The 17,586-nt window shown below is 41.1% G+C and overlaps 2 protein-coding genes across 2 annotated transcripts in view; one reads left to right on the top strand and one right to left on the bottom strand.

Annotated features, from left to right (window-relative positions):
* The window catches only part of EIPR1 (EARP complex and GARP complex interacting protein 1), a 59,197-nt gene extending 48,960 nt beyond the window's left edge, over window positions 1-10,237 (bottom strand). The window contains exons 1-2 of the mRNA XM_088530596.1: window positions 10,101-10,237; window positions 1,138-1,221 (exon numbers count right to left, since the gene is read on the bottom strand). Of these exons, the coding sequence (XP_088386722.1) occupies window positions 1,138-1,221; window positions 10,101-10,142 (126 nt within the window). The 5' untranslated portion in view covers window positions 10,143-10,237. The remainder of the gene's footprint in view (window positions 1-1,137; window positions 1,222-10,100) is intronic.
* A 357-nt stretch (window positions 10,238-10,594) lies between these two features.
* Window positions 10,595-17,586, top strand: part of TRAPPC12 (trafficking protein particle complex subunit 12) — a 44,376-nt gene continuing 37,384 nt past the window's right edge. Inside the window, exons 1-2 of the mRNA XM_010220496.2 lie at window positions 10,595-11,838; window positions 15,095-15,211. Coding sequence (XP_010218798.2) covers window positions 10,630-11,838; window positions 15,095-15,211 — 1,326 coding nt within the window. The 5' untranslated portion in view covers window positions 10,595-10,629. The remainder of the gene's footprint in view (window positions 11,839-15,094; window positions 15,212-17,586) is intronic.

Below are 17,586 nucleotides of genomic sequence, written 5' to 3'. Positions count from 1 at the left end.
CATTTAAATTATTTAATACCTCCTGGATATCAGCCAAGAAGCTAGAACCAGTCTTCAATTGCTATTTTGGATCAGGATTTAATTATTAGCAAAACTAAGAAATAAAGATGGCTGGGACTTTTTGGCTGGTTATAAAGTATTCTTCTACTGGTTGAATACACAGTATAATGCCTGATGCCCATCTGACCTAATCCGAACAAAAACTCTACAGTGTGTATTCATTTTTAACCAAATTTATCCTGTCAACTCTTTGTCTCACAAGTATTACCTGAAATAAAAAGGAACTCTGACATAGTCCTTATGCCTTTGAATCGTTAGAAATTGAGTACCACACAACATTACCTCTGAGCATCAAACTCAAAACCTCAGCATGATAAACAGACAGCCCACATTTCCCCAAGATACAGTCCCAAGATCTTCTTGTAAAATCAATTACAAACCAGTTTCAAAGGAGTGAGCATCTGTATTCATTCTGTGAGCTTCCTAATTATTCAGGTCTCAAGCCCACTCTTCAGTACAAAGCCATTTGTTGAATTTTAGTCAGAACAATTATGGTAGTTTTTTTATATAGATAACTAACTATAGCTACAGACAAAACAGCCCAGCAGAACCATGAAAGTCTCCCACTTATCCCTAGTTTAAATTGTTGCTAAATTTATGATCAGAAAAACACACAGATGATTGCTAATAATTAAAACCAAAAAATCCAGTTTATGAGGCTTCATGTATGCAGAACAATACGCACAACAGGAGTCCCATCAAAGTCAATCAGGGTTCAAATCTAAAGAATTTTATTTTACTCCCAATCTCTTCTGAGGTTTAAAGATAGCTCCAGGCAATCCAAAGATGTAAATTAACAATAAAAAAGGAGGTTTTTTTTTTTTTTTTTTTTTACTAGCAACCAATCTGAATCAGTCATTCAATTTAGAAGAATTTAAATTTAATTTTCCCAAAATACGCATAACTTCATTCACCCATACTTAGTAACACCTCTATACTTTGCTCACAAAAATCATTAACTGAACTACCACTACTATTCAAACTGGGTAGGTGCAGGAAAGAAAACAAAGTTTCATTATAATGCTATTAAATACAGAAAAGAAGAAAAAACACAATGGATATTGGACAAAAAGTTACCTGATTATCATATCTAAGAGACTGTGTCCCAACCAAAAATCTTATTGCATCTGTTTCTGCCGTCTGAGGGGTTAGAGTTCGTGCCTAGGGAAGAGAAAGCATTAGAAAAGTGTAATTAAGACAAGCCATTAATCTCTGCCAAAATCTTGACGCTTATGAATCAATTATCATGTCAAGCATCACATCCTTAAAGCTTTTAAACATTTCCTGCCCTTTATGTTTTGATGCTGCTCAATAAAGGGTTACTTTGTGTGTGCGCAGTTTCTCACATTCGCAGGGTGCACACAGGGTACAATTGCCAAACACATTAACTGTCCTCTGTTACTTGACTGATAATATCCTATATGAAAGCAGTTCTTCCTAATTAATTTCAGTAGATGAAGGAAAAAAAAGGAAAAAATGTCACTAGAGCAGCAACTCAATTCTTAAATATATTTGCTGCAATATCAGAGAGGGTATTCTTCCAGTTTTTTTCAAAAAAATTCAGACTTATGGCATCTGCATAAGAATAAAAGCATTCTTTTGCTTGCAATTGATAGCAAACACTATCATAGTGAACAGAGAGAGTTAACACTCAGCTGTCAGTAAAAAATTAACAGTAAAGGTTTGGAAGAGAACTGAAAGACATCCTTCCTGCTTTTCAACCCTAGACCATCAGAGATGAGAACTGCCTGAACAACAGAATTATTTATTTTACAACATTAACATAATCCTTTAGGTTTTCATCTAATCACTGTTAAAGGGAATTCAGACCTTCACTTTGTTTTTTCAGGCTGTATCAACGTAAAGGAGCAAACCAAAGCAGTACAGGACGTGCTGTACATGGAAAGCATTGAGAAGTAAACTAGAGATTGAATTAAACCTGTAAATGCTGCTTGGCATTAGTTACTTGCAGAGACTCTTACCTCTCATTCACACAAAGTACAAAAAAGGGCGGGGGGGGGGGGGCTGGAAAGGGGCTGGGATTTAAGCAACACCATAACTGACAAAAAGGAAGAGCCTGCTTTCTGGGCAAAAACAAGCAAACAAAACTATGTTTCTCAATATGAATTTTCTGTCATAGCTGACAAAACCTTGAAATTCACACTGTATTTATCCCGAAACAGTTCAGAACAGCTCAGGCACACTGCAAAGTCTGTAGTTTTAATAAATGCTTTAGAAGGATGCGGGTAAGTTGGTAAAACAGCCCTCCCTACAGCCCTTTGCTTTGCAGTTAACTGATGATTCAGTAATACCCGGCTTTGAGACAGTCCTATTTGAGTCTTACAGCAATACAAACAGATGCCTATAAGCTTAGAAATACTTACTTAAAGTTTGTTATATTCAAATGCATAAATACAGAATAACAGATTAATTTTAGAACAGCTCCTTCAAAAGATCTGTTTTTTTTTTTTTTCCTCTCTCTCCTTTAAAAAGGCAAAACAATACAAACATCTATCTGGCAGTAACAATAAGAGCCACCTCATTGCTCAGAACGAGCTCTGAACTCCTAATGAACAAATAGATGCTTCAGCTGTAAAACAAGAGGTAATTTAGACCGAACTTAAGCTATATTTTACTAAAGATTTAGCACTACAGCCTCATTGCACTTTCTAATGTAACAGGTGTAAGCCGGTACTGCAACTTTTATACAGCTTAAGTCCTAGAGACTATTTCAGGGATTAGTTTGTGTTCAGCTGGGTACTGAAGTGTCAATCAGACCAGTGTGAATCTGCACTGCTTTAGCTGCACTCCCTTTACACAGCACTTGGAACAAGTGAAACCACATCTCTGACAGACAGAAAGAACCAAAGCTCACAGAGATCACCAAAAACTTTTGCTTTAAGTTAAACGAACAACTTGTTTTGCAGATCTTCAGTAAGAGCTCCTTTTCATTTCAAACTATTCAACTATTTTGAAGTAAATGCTAAAAATATGTCAATAGCTTTGCATCTCTTTCAAGCAAGGAAGGGAGAGTGCTCATAAAGCATCATCTGGTCCCAAGTTAATCCAAGATCTCCTCCCAAGCTGCAGTGGCTTCAATAGCAAAAGTGCAAGAATGAATTTGGAACAAACCTTGTACCTCTTTACCGCAGAAGAAAAGTAAAACTTATTCCCAAAGTGGAAAAGACCACCATCACCTTGGAGGAAGGGAAATCAAAAGAAGAGAGGCATAAGTGGTAATAAACCACTTAAAGCTGAGTGGAGTAGATTTGTCTGTGAAAGGAAACAAGAACCTTCAATAATTTGTTAGTCTCCCGCACAGCTGGAAAGGCAGCATGCGCATTTCCCACTGGAGATGGAACACAACCTCCCCCTCTGTGAACATGTATGTGTTGAAGTCACACAGAAAATATTTTATGATACTGTCACAGAAACTGTAGCGTGCACACATGTAACTGAACACAAACATTGCTCATTCCATTACCAGGAGAAAAGTCTTTCCTTTACCTTCTCAGTGGAATCTGTGCCTCAATACTGAGTAATATACTGACCCACATCCCAAAGGGAACCTCACACTCCAGAACTGCTGAAGAGCCAGGTAACTAAGAAGTCTGCAGTTAAACCTGGGGATTAACAGGCTCCTCCTGGGCTGCATGGATCGATACCTCGGCAAACACAAAGGTGCTGGTGTAGAAATGAAACCGATATTGCCTACAAAGAACTGGCTACCTGTTTGCAGTAACACTTGTGAGAGTCATGGAAGGAAGACGGAACTAGAGGCCAAGAAACAGTCACACACCTTCAGGAATCAGATTTTATGCTAAGAGGACTTTGAGCGAAGGACCCTGCTAAAAGGAGGCAGCCAAATCGCCTGATGAAGATGGAATGAATCTCACTTGAGATGGAATCAGAGATGTGTGTTTGCAGAAAGAAAATCCTACTGTTTCCTAGATGAAGCTTGAACTTCCAGGGAAATGCACACACACACACACACTTAGTCGAAGGCTGGAAAGATCCAACAATCCCACAAAAAAAAAAAAAAAAAAAAAGTGATGGAAGCAAAGAAGGAAGGTGAACAAAAACCAAAACAAACAAACAAAACCCCATTCTCCTAAACTATGAGAAAGATCCTTCCCTTCCTGTGACCATTACCTCTCTTTGCGTCAGAATTTGGCCTTTTCCCCTTTGAGGATAAAACACAACGTGAAAGTAGAATTTTATCTATTATTCTGCTTTCCATCAGACAAGAAGAAAAAAACAACAACAAACACGACCAATTTTTTCCCCAGTGGTAGTGATGGGCAAAGCCCCAAGTCAGGAGAGTTGTCACTAGAAAGATTTGCCATAAACTGTAAGGAAATGAGCACAAGTTGGCTTGAGCAGGAAGACTTGAGCAAATTCCTCTTCAAGAAAACAACAGCACTCATCGATACATGCCAATCCTTCAAAAGTTATTCCTATCAGGCACACACGCTTAACGGATCCTACAGAATATATACTAACTACAAATCAAAACACCAACGGGTTCAGAGCTGGTGAAAACAGTGTTGATGCCACATGAGCTTGCCTTGTCTTAGAAAGGGATCCTGAAATGCATCACACAGGAGATAAGACAAAGACTTGCTGTAAAGCACACACAGACACTTATTTAGGCAGTGCAAAGGGCATGCAAGCACCTGAAAACCCAAGTGCGACAATAAAGCTTGAGGGGGAGAAACAGCAGCCAACAGGCCAGAAGGCAGGAAAGGCCAATTGGAACGTGGATGCTATGGCCATGCCTATGTCAAGCTCAGCATGATGTTGGGCAAAGACCTTCTACCATTCTACCGTGGCAATTTAGACCCCCTGCAGAACTGGAGAACAGTAAAAACCTTGGGGAGGAAGAAATCAAACCAATAAACCTGAGCCTGCAGAGGGAAGGGTCTCTGACACCTGCAGCAGCGGAGCCCCAGGAACACTAAGGCAAGCCTAAAAAGAGAGAGGGTTTAGAGTAAGTGTGTTAGTGAACACACCAAATATCTACACTGTGTTCACAAATTTTCCTGAAACTTTCTCCTTCTCTCCATCATTTGAAATACTAGCCAAATGGATAAAAAAACTTTTGAATTTAACTGTCAGTTTTAGGGGCGGAGAAAAAGATAGCTTGAGTAATCTGAATATTTCGGCAATGCATTTTTTGTCTAGCTGATGCTTGGTATCCGCAAACAGAAGACAACATACACCAACCCCAACATCTGAAACTGATGCACAAACTGTAATGCAATCAAGAGAATTTTTGCAACCCACACATAATTTGAAGTTCATATGATCAATGTGCACTAACAAGCGGTTAACTTGCAACACAAAATGCAAAGGACAGTGTTTGACTTGCAGTCCCCAAACCCAATTTTAAAGGATATTATTAGGCTATCATCTTTTTACATTCAGAAAAAGAAAAATAGTACATTGCTACTTCAGGGATTGGAAAGAGGTTTGCTTTTTCTGGCAACTCATTCTGAAAACAAAATACAAGCGTTGTCCCCTAGAGAAGGCTCCAGCTGATCGCGTCAGGAATTTGACTTTTACCTTCTGGCATAATTCCAATTTCCAGGCAGGCACCCTTTGATCTTTACTTACGCCAGAGAGCCTTGTTTCTCCCACTCCAGCAGGAGATCCTCCCAAGCTGCAATGATGCTACCACAGAAGGGGAGGCAGCTCTCATGGCCAGGTGGCCTGCAGTGCTTCACAGAGCTGCTCCCTCCAAGGCTTCCACAGCACAGAATTCAACTGCACTGCCCTGCTCCAAGGGCCAGCAAATTCCACCCAAACCCTCACAGCTACAAGCACAACCTTCACACAAAACCCTGCACAGCACAAGCAGCCTTAGCAACCCCACTTCCACACTGCACGTGTCACTGTTTTTAAATGACACACAACAGCAATAATAATCTTTTAATAGCTTTTTTTCCAATATCCCACAACTATACCTTCATATCGTTAACATATCTTAAGTACCACACCTAATATCAAGGATCCTGATAATGGCTTGGGGATCCTAAAATAAATAGCTCAAATCATTTCAATCATTATGAAGATCTTTGGGGGATTGCTTAAGAGATGTGTCATTTATCTACCTTTTTTCTTCCTCTGGTAAGTCTTCAAATCTAATAATACATTTAATTTACATCTTACAAGAAGTCCTCCCAGCTGAAATGCTGCCCTCAAAGGCACATGGAGAGTAAGGTAGATGGAAAAACAAATGAGAGAATACTGGATTAAAATGTCCTGGACTAGCACTCATGAGAAAGCAATCTTAGGAAGGAAGGAGGACCGAAATGGACATCAGCAGTTGGAATAAGACATTAGCATGAGATTTCTTGACTTAGAATATCCAAAATATATTCTCCAAAGACCGCTCTAAAGCTACATCCCCAAAGTAAGTAAATAAATAATAGATACCAGAGAGATTTTCTTGGGGGTGAAGAGAACTCCAGCACCTGCAGGAGCCACAACCTCCAGGTCCCCGCGCTAGGAGAGGCACAAGGCTACCGAGCACCCTGGAGCACAGGTAACTGCACCACGGACCTGCACCGTCCTGAAAATTTCCTTTCACCAGGAAAATCTCACTCTAACAACTTTATTCCATTTGATCAAACCAAATCAGTTGAATCACTCTCAATATTGTAATTTTTTCACATATCTGCACACCGTACCAGGCTTGTAACGAATCCATTTGCAGTCAGTACTTTGCACTCCTTTAAGATTTTTGTTCCCAAAAGTGATATTTTCCCTTATGGAAATCAAGCCTCACCCTGCCTTTGCAAACAGGCACAAAAACTCCAAATCAGTAGTTCCTGGTCGTCTTCATAAAACCTGCTCACAACTAACTAAAAATTACAATATGGTCCAAGCACAGCTTATGCAAGCCTTTTGGAGCCCAACACACCACACAGACCGTAGTAGGGAATCAGCCTCTCTGTCAGACTGCTTCTCAGGAACGTTCTCGAAGTGTCCCCATGATGATGGGGTACCCCAGCTCTGCATCCACCTAACACGCTTCCTACCAGCTTTGCATCTTGACTTTGTAAGCGCTTGCCTTTTTTTAAAAAAAAAAAAAAAAAAAAAAAAAAAAAAAAAAGTGCACAACCTGCAACAGGAGTGTCTGTTACACTGAAATTCAGCCTAGTCTCGTCGTATCTCCCAAGCCCCTCAAATGCTCCAAACACAAGCTCAGAATTCTCTCTCACGGGCAGGGGTAGTTTTTCCCCAGCTCAGCTCAGTTGCTTGCTGGCTGCCACGCGCTTTTAGACACCTGGAATCTTTAGACACTTGGACTCGCCGTTGGCACCATAGCGATGCCAAATGCCCATCAGGGAAAGTATCCCTCCATGGAGCTCAATTCCAAGGGCACAAACAGGCAGCCAGCCAAAGCCAGGGCAGCACAGAGGTGCAGCCACACTTGTATACTCCCTGAAAGAGCCTCCTTCATGTACTCAAATAATAGAAGGGAGGAGAGGAAATAAATACACCTGAAAATGCAGCCTGCTAAACGCAGGATAAGTGCTCTGCATCCTCCAGGTGAGGCAGTAGATACAGGCCAGCTCTACAAAGGAGAGGCAAGAGCCAGAGAGTTTCACTGGTGAACAGTAGTGCTCAACTACAGCCCCGAGACCATGCTCCCTACAGTCTCATATCCAGGGAACTGGTAACAGGTCCTGTCAAAAGGTACCACCCCTCTGTACTACCGTGTTCTGCAGTTGCTGCTGTCACCTGCCCCGTATTTGTCATTGAGATCCACGGTCTGATCATTCAGCGCTCTCATCAGACCCAGCATCTCGCACATCTGTTACTCCACAGTTGTCTCATTTTCACTACACTTGCTCCAAGTTTTAAAATACACCAAAGAATAACACATCCTGAAGTTCACATAAATTATGTGCACCAGCATAACATTCACATTGCGTATTGAGACGCTGGAGAGCCATAAAAACACTTGGAAAAACTACATTTTGCACATTATAATGGAATGATGAGTATTATGAACAGCATAAATAGAAAAAGCTGCAGTCATTTGACAAAACAAGGGGGAGAAGAGTAGAAAGCAGGTCAAAAAATAACTAATTAAGAAATCTGAGTTAATAATCAGTTTTAAAATTTTCTTGCCACTAGCTGTTTTTCCCCTCTGAAGAAAAGTTGCTTCTCCCTGTTATTTGGTAAAACCTTTTGCTAAGTAGTTATGTAAACTAACTAGTTAAACAAATGTAGGGCTCAGGATTTATACATCAGAGTAATGAAAGTGTCTTTTTATGCAAGTTTAACCTCCAATAAGTTCACCAGTGGAGCAGCCCAGATGCAATCTAGGCTTATGTTGTTACCTTTTAAAGCCAGGGTACACCAGATCACATGAAAGGCACATCCCAGACGGGCACATTGACTTGTGACAGCAGCCAAAAGCCAATTCTTACCAACTCTGGAGCTGAGTCTGGTTGTGTAGTCTGCAACCAATTGCATAGCTTATAGATTTCACAATTTTATGACATATAATTTTTATTTGTATCAAGAAAGATGAAAACAAGATCCCCACCCCAATCTTTTTCTTCTTTTTATATGCTCCATCACTTAAAAATCTCATTTTTGAACAAATAAAGCTCTAAGCTTTGACGTAAAGTCTGGAAATAATTGAATGAGCCAAACATAAGCAAGAAAAATATATTATTTCAACTGCACTTAAGTACATACATCAAACTGAAGACAGGCAGCCCTCAGTAAAGTGTTTCTGATGCATGCTAGAGAACTGTAAGCTTTTGTGATGACAGAGCCATTACAAAACTAGGCTGATAAACATAATAATATATTTTATTAGACCTGGTGATACAAGTTATAAAAGGCATATAGGTTTTAGGCTCAAGCCTCTTCCTTAGGATGATTCCCAGAGGGCACAGTGATGTAATTTGCTTTAAGGCTACATCAGCAGCTGATGGACACCAAAAGTGGAGCCTTCATCTCCATGCTCCACTTCTGCCTTAGCCATAAAGCCATCCTTCCCTCTCCTTTCCAAAGGCATTCACTGCATTTATTTTGGATCCCTCTTAGCCCTTTTGCTCCACCTTCCCACCAGACAGCCCTGCTACACATTCTGAAGAGAGATGAGGCCCACGGGGGCTACGTGGGGTTTTCTTGTGTTTGTTGTAGTTTGTTTTGGCAGGACCATTGGGGTCCCAGGCAAAGGTCTTGCTAAGATTTTGGGAGACTTATTTTACACAATAAAGAAACCATGCTTTTCTTTAAAATGTGAGATATATTCCGCTCAGGGTGAATAAGAAAACTAAGCATAAGTTTAAGCTAGTTGCTAATTTTGAAGTGAGAGTTGCAGCCACCTTTCACGACACACAAAACGATACCAGATAGTCAGACGGCAGCAGGTCTAACATATGGCAAGGGTCACTTCTAACACGAGCTAATACAGAAATAGCAAACAAAACTGTATGACACTGCAGAGCTGCACTGACAGAGGACCACAGGGCAGGTAACCCCGGAGAGGGGGCACGGGAGCAGGAAGTCAAAACCCACCCAAGAGCTTCCCTGGTTGCCAGGACATCTTCGCGGCCCCTTGGCACAGGCGCCTACAGGAAACAGCCAGACACAGACACGCCATTACTTAAATAATTCCATGCCCTGCAACGCGAGACACCCCTGCCAGCCGGGGCATGGAGCCAAGTGGGAGCTTCCCAGCAGGAAGGCACCGCATCCTGGGATCTCTCGCGGGTATACCGCCCTTTAGCTGCTCCTTCTCCCACTTCGCTCCAGGTGCTCCCCACACAGCTGCTCTCCTCTATTCGCAGCGGCTCTACACGGAGAATCAGCGACCGCCCGAGCCAGGCGGCGGCGGCGCCTCCAGCCCCCGGGGCGGCTCTTCCCGAGGGACGAGCCCAAGCCTGGGAACCTGCAGCCAGGAACAACCGCAAGCACCAAGCGAGACCCAGGGAAACCGAAACCCGCCGGGAGCAGCCCTGGGCCCCCCCTCCTCGCGCGCCCGGGGGACGGCGGCACCCGGCGCCCACCTGGAACTCGAGCCCGTAGATCACGGGCGCGTCGTCCTCCATGGCCGCCGCCTCCGCACGCCTTCCTGGCCGCGGCCTTTCTGGCCCTCCCCGCTGCCCGTCGCACGCCCGCTTCCGGGAGGCGCGGCTGCGCAGGCGCCGCCCGACGGCCCGTCCTGCGGCGCATGCGCGCTGGGGCCGGCGACGAGGGGCGCGCGGCCGCGCTGAGGTGAGCGGCGGGGGCGGGGGGAGCCCGGGGGCTGCGGGAGCCGCCGCCGACTCCGGGCCCCGCAGCGAGACCGGGGGGCGCCGAGGCCGCCGCGCGGGACGCGCCACTCCGGGGGGGGTGGGTCTCGAGGCCGCCGCGCGGGACGCGCCTCTTCCCGAGGCGGCTGCGGCGGCTGCGGCTCGCGGTACTGAGGCCGCTCCTGTGCGCCTGCGACGCGGGGCCGCGCTCGTTGCCAGCAACACGGCGGGTCTGGCTGTGCTTCTGAGTGGGGCCCGAGTGACGGAGCTCGTTGTTGTGCCCGTTTCTCTTCCCGCAGTCGCGATGGAAAGCGACGGGAGTAGCGCCAAGGCTGCCAGGAGCACATCCGATGAGGAGCACCGAGGTGATGGAGCTCAGCAGAAAACTCCGGAGGAAATGCTGTTTCATGAGGAGACCATTGATCTCGGTGGGGACGACTTTGAGTCCGAAGGGAATGAAACGGTGTCCGAAGATTCTAATAACTTTATAGATAAACTTAACGAGCAGATGATGGAGAGCGTCATTATTTCAGACTCTCCGAACAACAGCGAAGATGACACTGGGGAGCTGGGTTGTCTGCAAGAGATTGTGGAGCAAATGGAAGCCAAAGACAATCAAAAAACACAAGCAGAAGTGGCTAAGGAAGAGCTTTTAAGTAATGAGAGTGAAACTGAACACGAAGAAACACCCAGAGATATTTCTGAGATTGGAACAGATGATCAGGCATCGTTAAAGGAAGAATCAATTCAGGAGGCGGTGAAGGAGGAATTGACATCGATAAACAATGTTTCTGCTGAAACAGGACCAAACACTGATGAACACAGACCTACGGAGCAGGTGCCATTACCCAGCACTGGCAAACCAGCTCCTGAGGCCGAGCCCATCCCCGTCTGCACCATTTTCAGCCAAGCAAACAATGCTCGTGCTCAGCCACAGCTGTTCCTGCATGATGGTTTTGAGCCTCAGATGGTAAAATCTCCCAGTTTTAGTAGTATAATTGAGACTCCGGTGAAGTCTAATCCCCAGGTAGTTCAGCCAAGTCCTAGTCTAAGCAAATTCTTTGGTGATACTGTGAACACTAATACTTTAGCTTCAGATTTTTTTGATTCATTTACCACATCCAGTTTTATTTCTGTCAGTAATCCCAATGCAAGCTCTTCAGTCCCAGAACAAATGTCCTCTATTTCTTCCACTGGAGACAGTTCTCATGCTTCACCTGACCCTACTTTTTCTATAGGAAATGGGAGAACCGAAGTAGGTGGTCCTCCGAGCTCTTTAGAAATATCTCAGTCTCCCAAGCCCTTCTCCCAAATACAGGCTGTTTTTGCTGGGAGTGATGACCCATTTGCCACAGCCTTGAATATGAGTGAGCTAGATAGAAGAAATGATGCTTGGCTTCCTAGTGAGGAAACCAGGAACGTTCTGATTTTGGTTGCCACACAGCAATACAGCACTGTGTTCATAGACAAAGAGAATCTCACCATGCCCGGATTAAAATTCGATAATATCCAGGTAAGAGTCTGTGATTGTATCTTCAGTCTCTATTATATTTTAGAAATACTGAATAAGAGCTCTCCAAAAACTGGTGCATCTTCTTAGTGCTGCATATTGTTGCCTAAAGTCACTTTGTATTACACCAGTCCTCATTAGGAAGCTTCATATGGTGGTCTACTCACACATGAAAGGTCTAAAATCAGATCTGATCTTAAATCATTTCAGTTAGATTATGCCCATTCTTTTTAGAAAGTTTATGCTCCCATTTTGAATATAAATTAACCAGAATGCTGTTCTGGGAAGCCTGAAGGCAGACAGTTCTGTTTGCACTGTTGTAACCAAGTAGTAAATAACATTTTTCATGGCGATGTTCACAGTGCTGTGAACAATGTTGACACTGACTGCAATTATGTCATTTATGTCTTTCCTAAGCAATGGAAAGGCATGAGCTGTAGCAAGATGAGTGCTGGAGCCAGCTACTAGGAAGGAGCGAAATTCTGATCAGATTTTGAGGGGAAGGGATTAGTAGTGGAAACCCATTTCCTTTTCTGTCAAGATTTCCCAACTGGTGCAAGGGAATTTTCTTAACAATTTGGAGAAATCTAATTCAGATCTAGTAAACACTTCTTGTGAAGTATTTTTTTTCTTGACAGCTCAGCAAAGCCAAACTATTGCAGTGGATGTTTATTTCTCAAAATGGGCAAATCCTACTTTTCATATATACAGCTCTGAATAGTAGAATTATTGTCTAGAGAGCTGGTGTTGAGGATTTAGATATGTAAGCCTTAATGACAGCATAATAAAGATTATAAATTGTTAAGTAGAATTAAGGGCAGAGAATGGTCTGTAGTAATTTCCCAGCCTGCTGTAACTATCAAGAAAGTTTTTGGAGTGAATAAAGTCCTGATTTGCAGCTGACAAATCTTAAGTTTCCCTTTTCATGTCTGTACCTAAAGCAAAAAATGATGAAAGATTTAGATACGCACCATGCTGCTGCTTCTTGCATTACTTTTATCTTAAAATATTTGTCTGACATCATAGAACCAAATAATTAGGATGAAAGCTAGTACTGTAATAATATGCAACTCCTTCTCTGCTTCATCACACCTTCACAAAAAATCACTTTTTTGAGCTTGATGAGTAAATTCAAGATAGTAATATTTCTCCCCTAAAAATCAAAGAACAATTTCTGCCACAAACCCAAAGGAGAAGGTCCTCTCTTTCTACAACAGTAATTTTAAGGGGGGGATGCAACCTCCATTTTTTTTTTACAATAGTTCTTCCTCATTTCCTTATGACGGTTCAAGAACTAAAAGGTTACTTGTGCTGATCATTCCCTGAAGCTGGGTTATATGCATATATGCAGATGCAACATCAGTGCGTCATTGAAAAGAAGACATTACAAATGACCTTCTGTAAAATCAAGAAAGGAATTCAGAGGGAGTCCTGCTGCTTTCTTCATTGATTATAAGCAGCTACGTAGATGTGTTGGCAGGGAGGCAGGTTTTGAAGGGTTTTATACTTAACTTTCCTCACTGCCAGTTTCTGCTTCTCAGTGGCCTGAGTGCCCTCCCTGGCTAGCCTGGCACCCTCTAGCTTGATCTCAGTGTTCCAGGCATTTCTAGTGCTGCAAATTGTGTATTTAGCTGAAATCATCATTGTAGAGTACTTGAGATGTCACCTGGAGCATGGTGGAAGGTTTGTTCTCAGTGTTAAACCAACGTATGACAATATTCATTAAAGCTTTGACAGGAACAGTTTTGTGATGCTAAATGTCAAAGCAAGATGTTAAACCATGCAGCATATGATTAACAAAGAAGTTAGTTGAAAAGTGCATTTATAGTGAACTTTAAATGCTCCAGAGGAGGACTGAGATTTCATGACCTGTACTGAAAAGCTCAGCACAGATTTTTTCTTCCTCATTCAGAAAGTGCTTGTTAATGTTAGAAGAGTGTTGTTTTGAAGTCGCATGAAGCAATGTAAAAGGAGAAGTATTCAATATTCTCGAATTCAACAGTATGTTGCTACTTTTGATCTGATCGTTTCAAGCAGTGTTATTTTAAAACACTCATGACTGTATTAGCTATAGGCTATCTGTACCCGTGCTTTCTGAATGTGAACCAGCCAGGAGTGTTATTTTTTTATGCTCTCTCTCTTCTGCCTGTCTACAGCAGCCGTTGTCTGCTACCTTCCATTTCATTACAGTCCTTCATAAGTAGTGATTTCCTTTTCCAAAGAAGTGGAGTAGACAGTTAATGGTTCTTTTGCATTTGTTTCATTGTACACACTCTGATTTAAAGGTAAAAATATTGTTCGTAGGATAGGTAAAGCATCAGAGGTAAAAACTTTCCAAGTAATGAAACAGTAATTGCCGTCTAGTTTGTCATGAAACTAAATAGAGAACATAAATGATTTTCCTGTCACCACCTGTGAGAAAGTGCCAGCATTTAATACGAATTAAATGGATATCATTATCCTAGCTAAACTCTATTTTATACATTCATTTTTCAGGGCCAAGTCTTTTTTTTTTTTTTTTTTTTTTTTTTTTACCTCTGCTTCACGCCTTAAATAGGGCAAGCTGTTCAGGTCACCACATATCAGAAAGGATGTAATGGAATTAAAAAAAAAAGGAGATTAGCAGAACATTTGGGAGAACAGCGTTTGTCCATTTAAGCGGTAGTGAAATAGCAGTGTTTACCTTACCAGGTAAGACAGGGATCGGAAATCGTAGTAGACAGAAATAGTCTGTCTATAGATGGTCTTATATATAGACAGTCTTAGTAGTTTTAACTGTTCGTTAAAAGGTTGCTATTCACTTTGGCTTCTGATCTCTCAGTCAAAATTTAGTTTCTGTGTATGCTTCAGGTCAGCTGACCAAGTGCCCTTACACCTGTGGCGAGGAAATTGCACCTTTTAACAGAATAACAGTCACTAGAAATACCTAGTAAAACCTACTGTATTTTGTAAGGTCTTTAAACAGTATTTTATTAGATATTTGAAGGATAATGAGAAGTAAACATATCTGATTTTTTTGATGCTGACACCTGAATGTTAGAAAAAAGAATGAGCAAATAATGTGAAGTAAGTCTAGAAAATTGCATTGAAATGCTGCCAGTAGATATGTATGTATGTTCATTTCACACACAAAGTGGTGGAAAACAAGCATTGTTCAAGGTAGAGAAATATTTTGCTCAGCTTTAATTCATCAATTTGCTATAATGTTAGAAAGTATCTTACTTTTCTTCTTTTTGTTTTTCCTTCCATGGACACCAAGGGAGATGCTGTGAAAGATTTAATGCTTCGCTTCTTGGGGGAACAAGCTGCAGTGAAGAGACAAGTTTTAAATGCCAACTCTGTAGAACAGTCATTTGTAGGCTTGAAACAGCTAATTGTAAGTAAGAATGTACTTCATCTTCATAATTCAGTGTGTGTTAAATACCATGCTTCTCTCAAGATAATTGGGACCTAATGACTGTGAAATAGAAATAAAGGATATGCTTGTATCTATTCATGATCCTGCAAACCAAAGTAATAGTAATGATGTTGGGTTCTAAAGGATGTAAATGCAGAAGTTAGAACCAAGATAGTTTTAAATAATGTAAATGGTTTCAAAGTAGATTTTAATGACTTTGTTTATTTCATATATATTCATGTTTTACTGTGGTGTTTTACTAAAGGTAAGGCATATCAGTTCTTGTGGTAAGCAAGGTGGATATGATACATTCAACTCTAATTCTTAATTTTATAGCAGGAAAAAAAGCTTATTTCCGTTTTTCTATATTTCTTCAAAAAGGTTAAATAAAATACTTACAAGTATATAATATGTGTTTGTCAAAACCTTTTTGTTAACATGAATGTCTGTATCTTGCAAGTAGTTACCTTTAGTACCCATGTGAACCTTGCTTTGTTCTTTCATCCACTATCTCCCTCTCAAATTTTATCTTTAAAGGCTAAAATAACTTATGCTAGTTTTTTCATAATAAATAGAATTTTCTTAATCATCCTTATAGCTCTTCTCCAAATCTCCTGCAGTTACAGTTAGTATTTCATTATCACTGTGTAGACCTGAACACAGTATTTAAAATGTTGTGTTACTGGTGCATTGTAGAAAGGCCACTTCTGCACTGGAAGATTCCTACCACACCCAAAGGAGTTGAAGGTGTCATCTTATTAGCAGCTCATACAATCATCAGAATTTTCTTTATTTCTGTTTGTTTCAGTCAACTTGCAGCAAAAGTTCTTAAGCCTCAGTGGGAATGACTTTACATATTAAGGACCATGTTTTACTTTTCCGATATCCTTGCATGCAAAATATCGGATTCCTGCTTAGCAATGTGGCCCTACTGTATAGTGATAACTTTTTAATTACATCTGCAGATGTAATTTACCAAGTCCATTCATCAGGATAACAAAGAGTGTGTTGGATTGATGCCAGAGTACATCATTGAATAGTAAATTCTCACCCACTTTATAACAGTTCAAAAAAATACAGTCTTGGAGAATAAAAGGTAGTTCTGTGGATAAGATGAAGTTAATGCTCATGACAAAGAATATTGGTGACCGGGTTCCTTCTTTTAGGATCGTAGTGCAAAGTGCATAGGCAAAAGCTTCTTCAAATACACTTAGTTGCCAGAAAACAAATGCTGCCAAGAAAATAATACGCTGACCTTCCTAAGGTGCCCCTTGATGAGGCCTCCAACAGGAGCATCGTTTCTAAGACAGGTGGCTCTTCATCAGGAACCGGCTCCAGTTGTTAAACCTGGCTAACGAAATAGTTGGGGCAGGATGAGTTTGAATTCTGTGAGTTTGGATTCTAGCCAGTTTGAGTGAGATTTGTATCAGGAGCCCAGAGATGGCTACGACCGTGTATTGCTGTTGCTTTATTGAACAACTGCGTTTTCACATTTTTAATTTCTGCTATGGAATAAATAACAGTCAATTGGAAATGCGTTCCTGGTGTAGTAATATTGGGACAGTTCTGCTGCCAAATTGTTTTACAACCACTTTGAGGCTGGAAGGGCTGTAGAAGCACTGTCACAGTCCAGCAATGTAATTTTGTAAATCTATGTGCCTGCCATTGTAGTGATAACTTGTGAATAAATAATTGCACATCTGTAGAGGCTGTTTATACGATTCAACTGAGAACAGAAATTTTTAAAGTTTCAGTTTTCAAAATGCTATATTATTCTAGTACAAGAACATGTATTTGCCTGTGTAGTAAATAATAGTCTGTCTTCGCTTTGCATTCTTTTATAGTAGCAAATAAAAATTTTGCTTCGAAGATGTAAGCAGCAGTTTCTATTCCTCCATAGATTAGGTTAACTTTTTACCTTCATCTGAACAAGTAGTATGACATTTCTTGTTACAGACCTTTTTGTTATGTTGAATTGAAAGGTGTTTACAATCATAGGAAAATTATATTTTTTGGACATTTGTCGTGCCTAAAAAAAGAATACTGTATCTTGCCATTATAAATATGTAGTAATAGTTTTAAGTATGCAATAATTTCCTTAACTTACTGGATTAGGAAAGGGTTACTAACTACACTTTCCTAACTAATGTGGAAATGCTTTGCCAATGTAATTTACAGGAGAGAAGAATGTCATAGCTAGTGGAGGAGGACATTTTAATCACTTTAATGGTGTGGCATGTAGAGTTAATGACTCCCTTTGAGTCTCTTTTCAGCAAAAAATCACATGCTATTACTTATGCATATGATTAATGTTGTGCATTTGCATGCATTGTCAAATATAACAAACTTGGATG

The sequence above is a fragment of the Tinamus guttatus genome, unplaced genomic scaffold, assembly GCF_059628265.1.
Source record: "Tinamus guttatus ecotype Peru unplaced genomic scaffold, ASM5962826v1 Tinamus_guttatus_pri_ptg000383l, whole genome shotgun sequence".
Classification (NCBI taxonomy): Eukaryota; Metazoa; Chordata; class Aves; order Tinamiformes; family Tinamidae; genus Tinamus; species Tinamus guttatus.
This window is presented reverse-complemented; position numbering and strand designations above follow the sequence as displayed.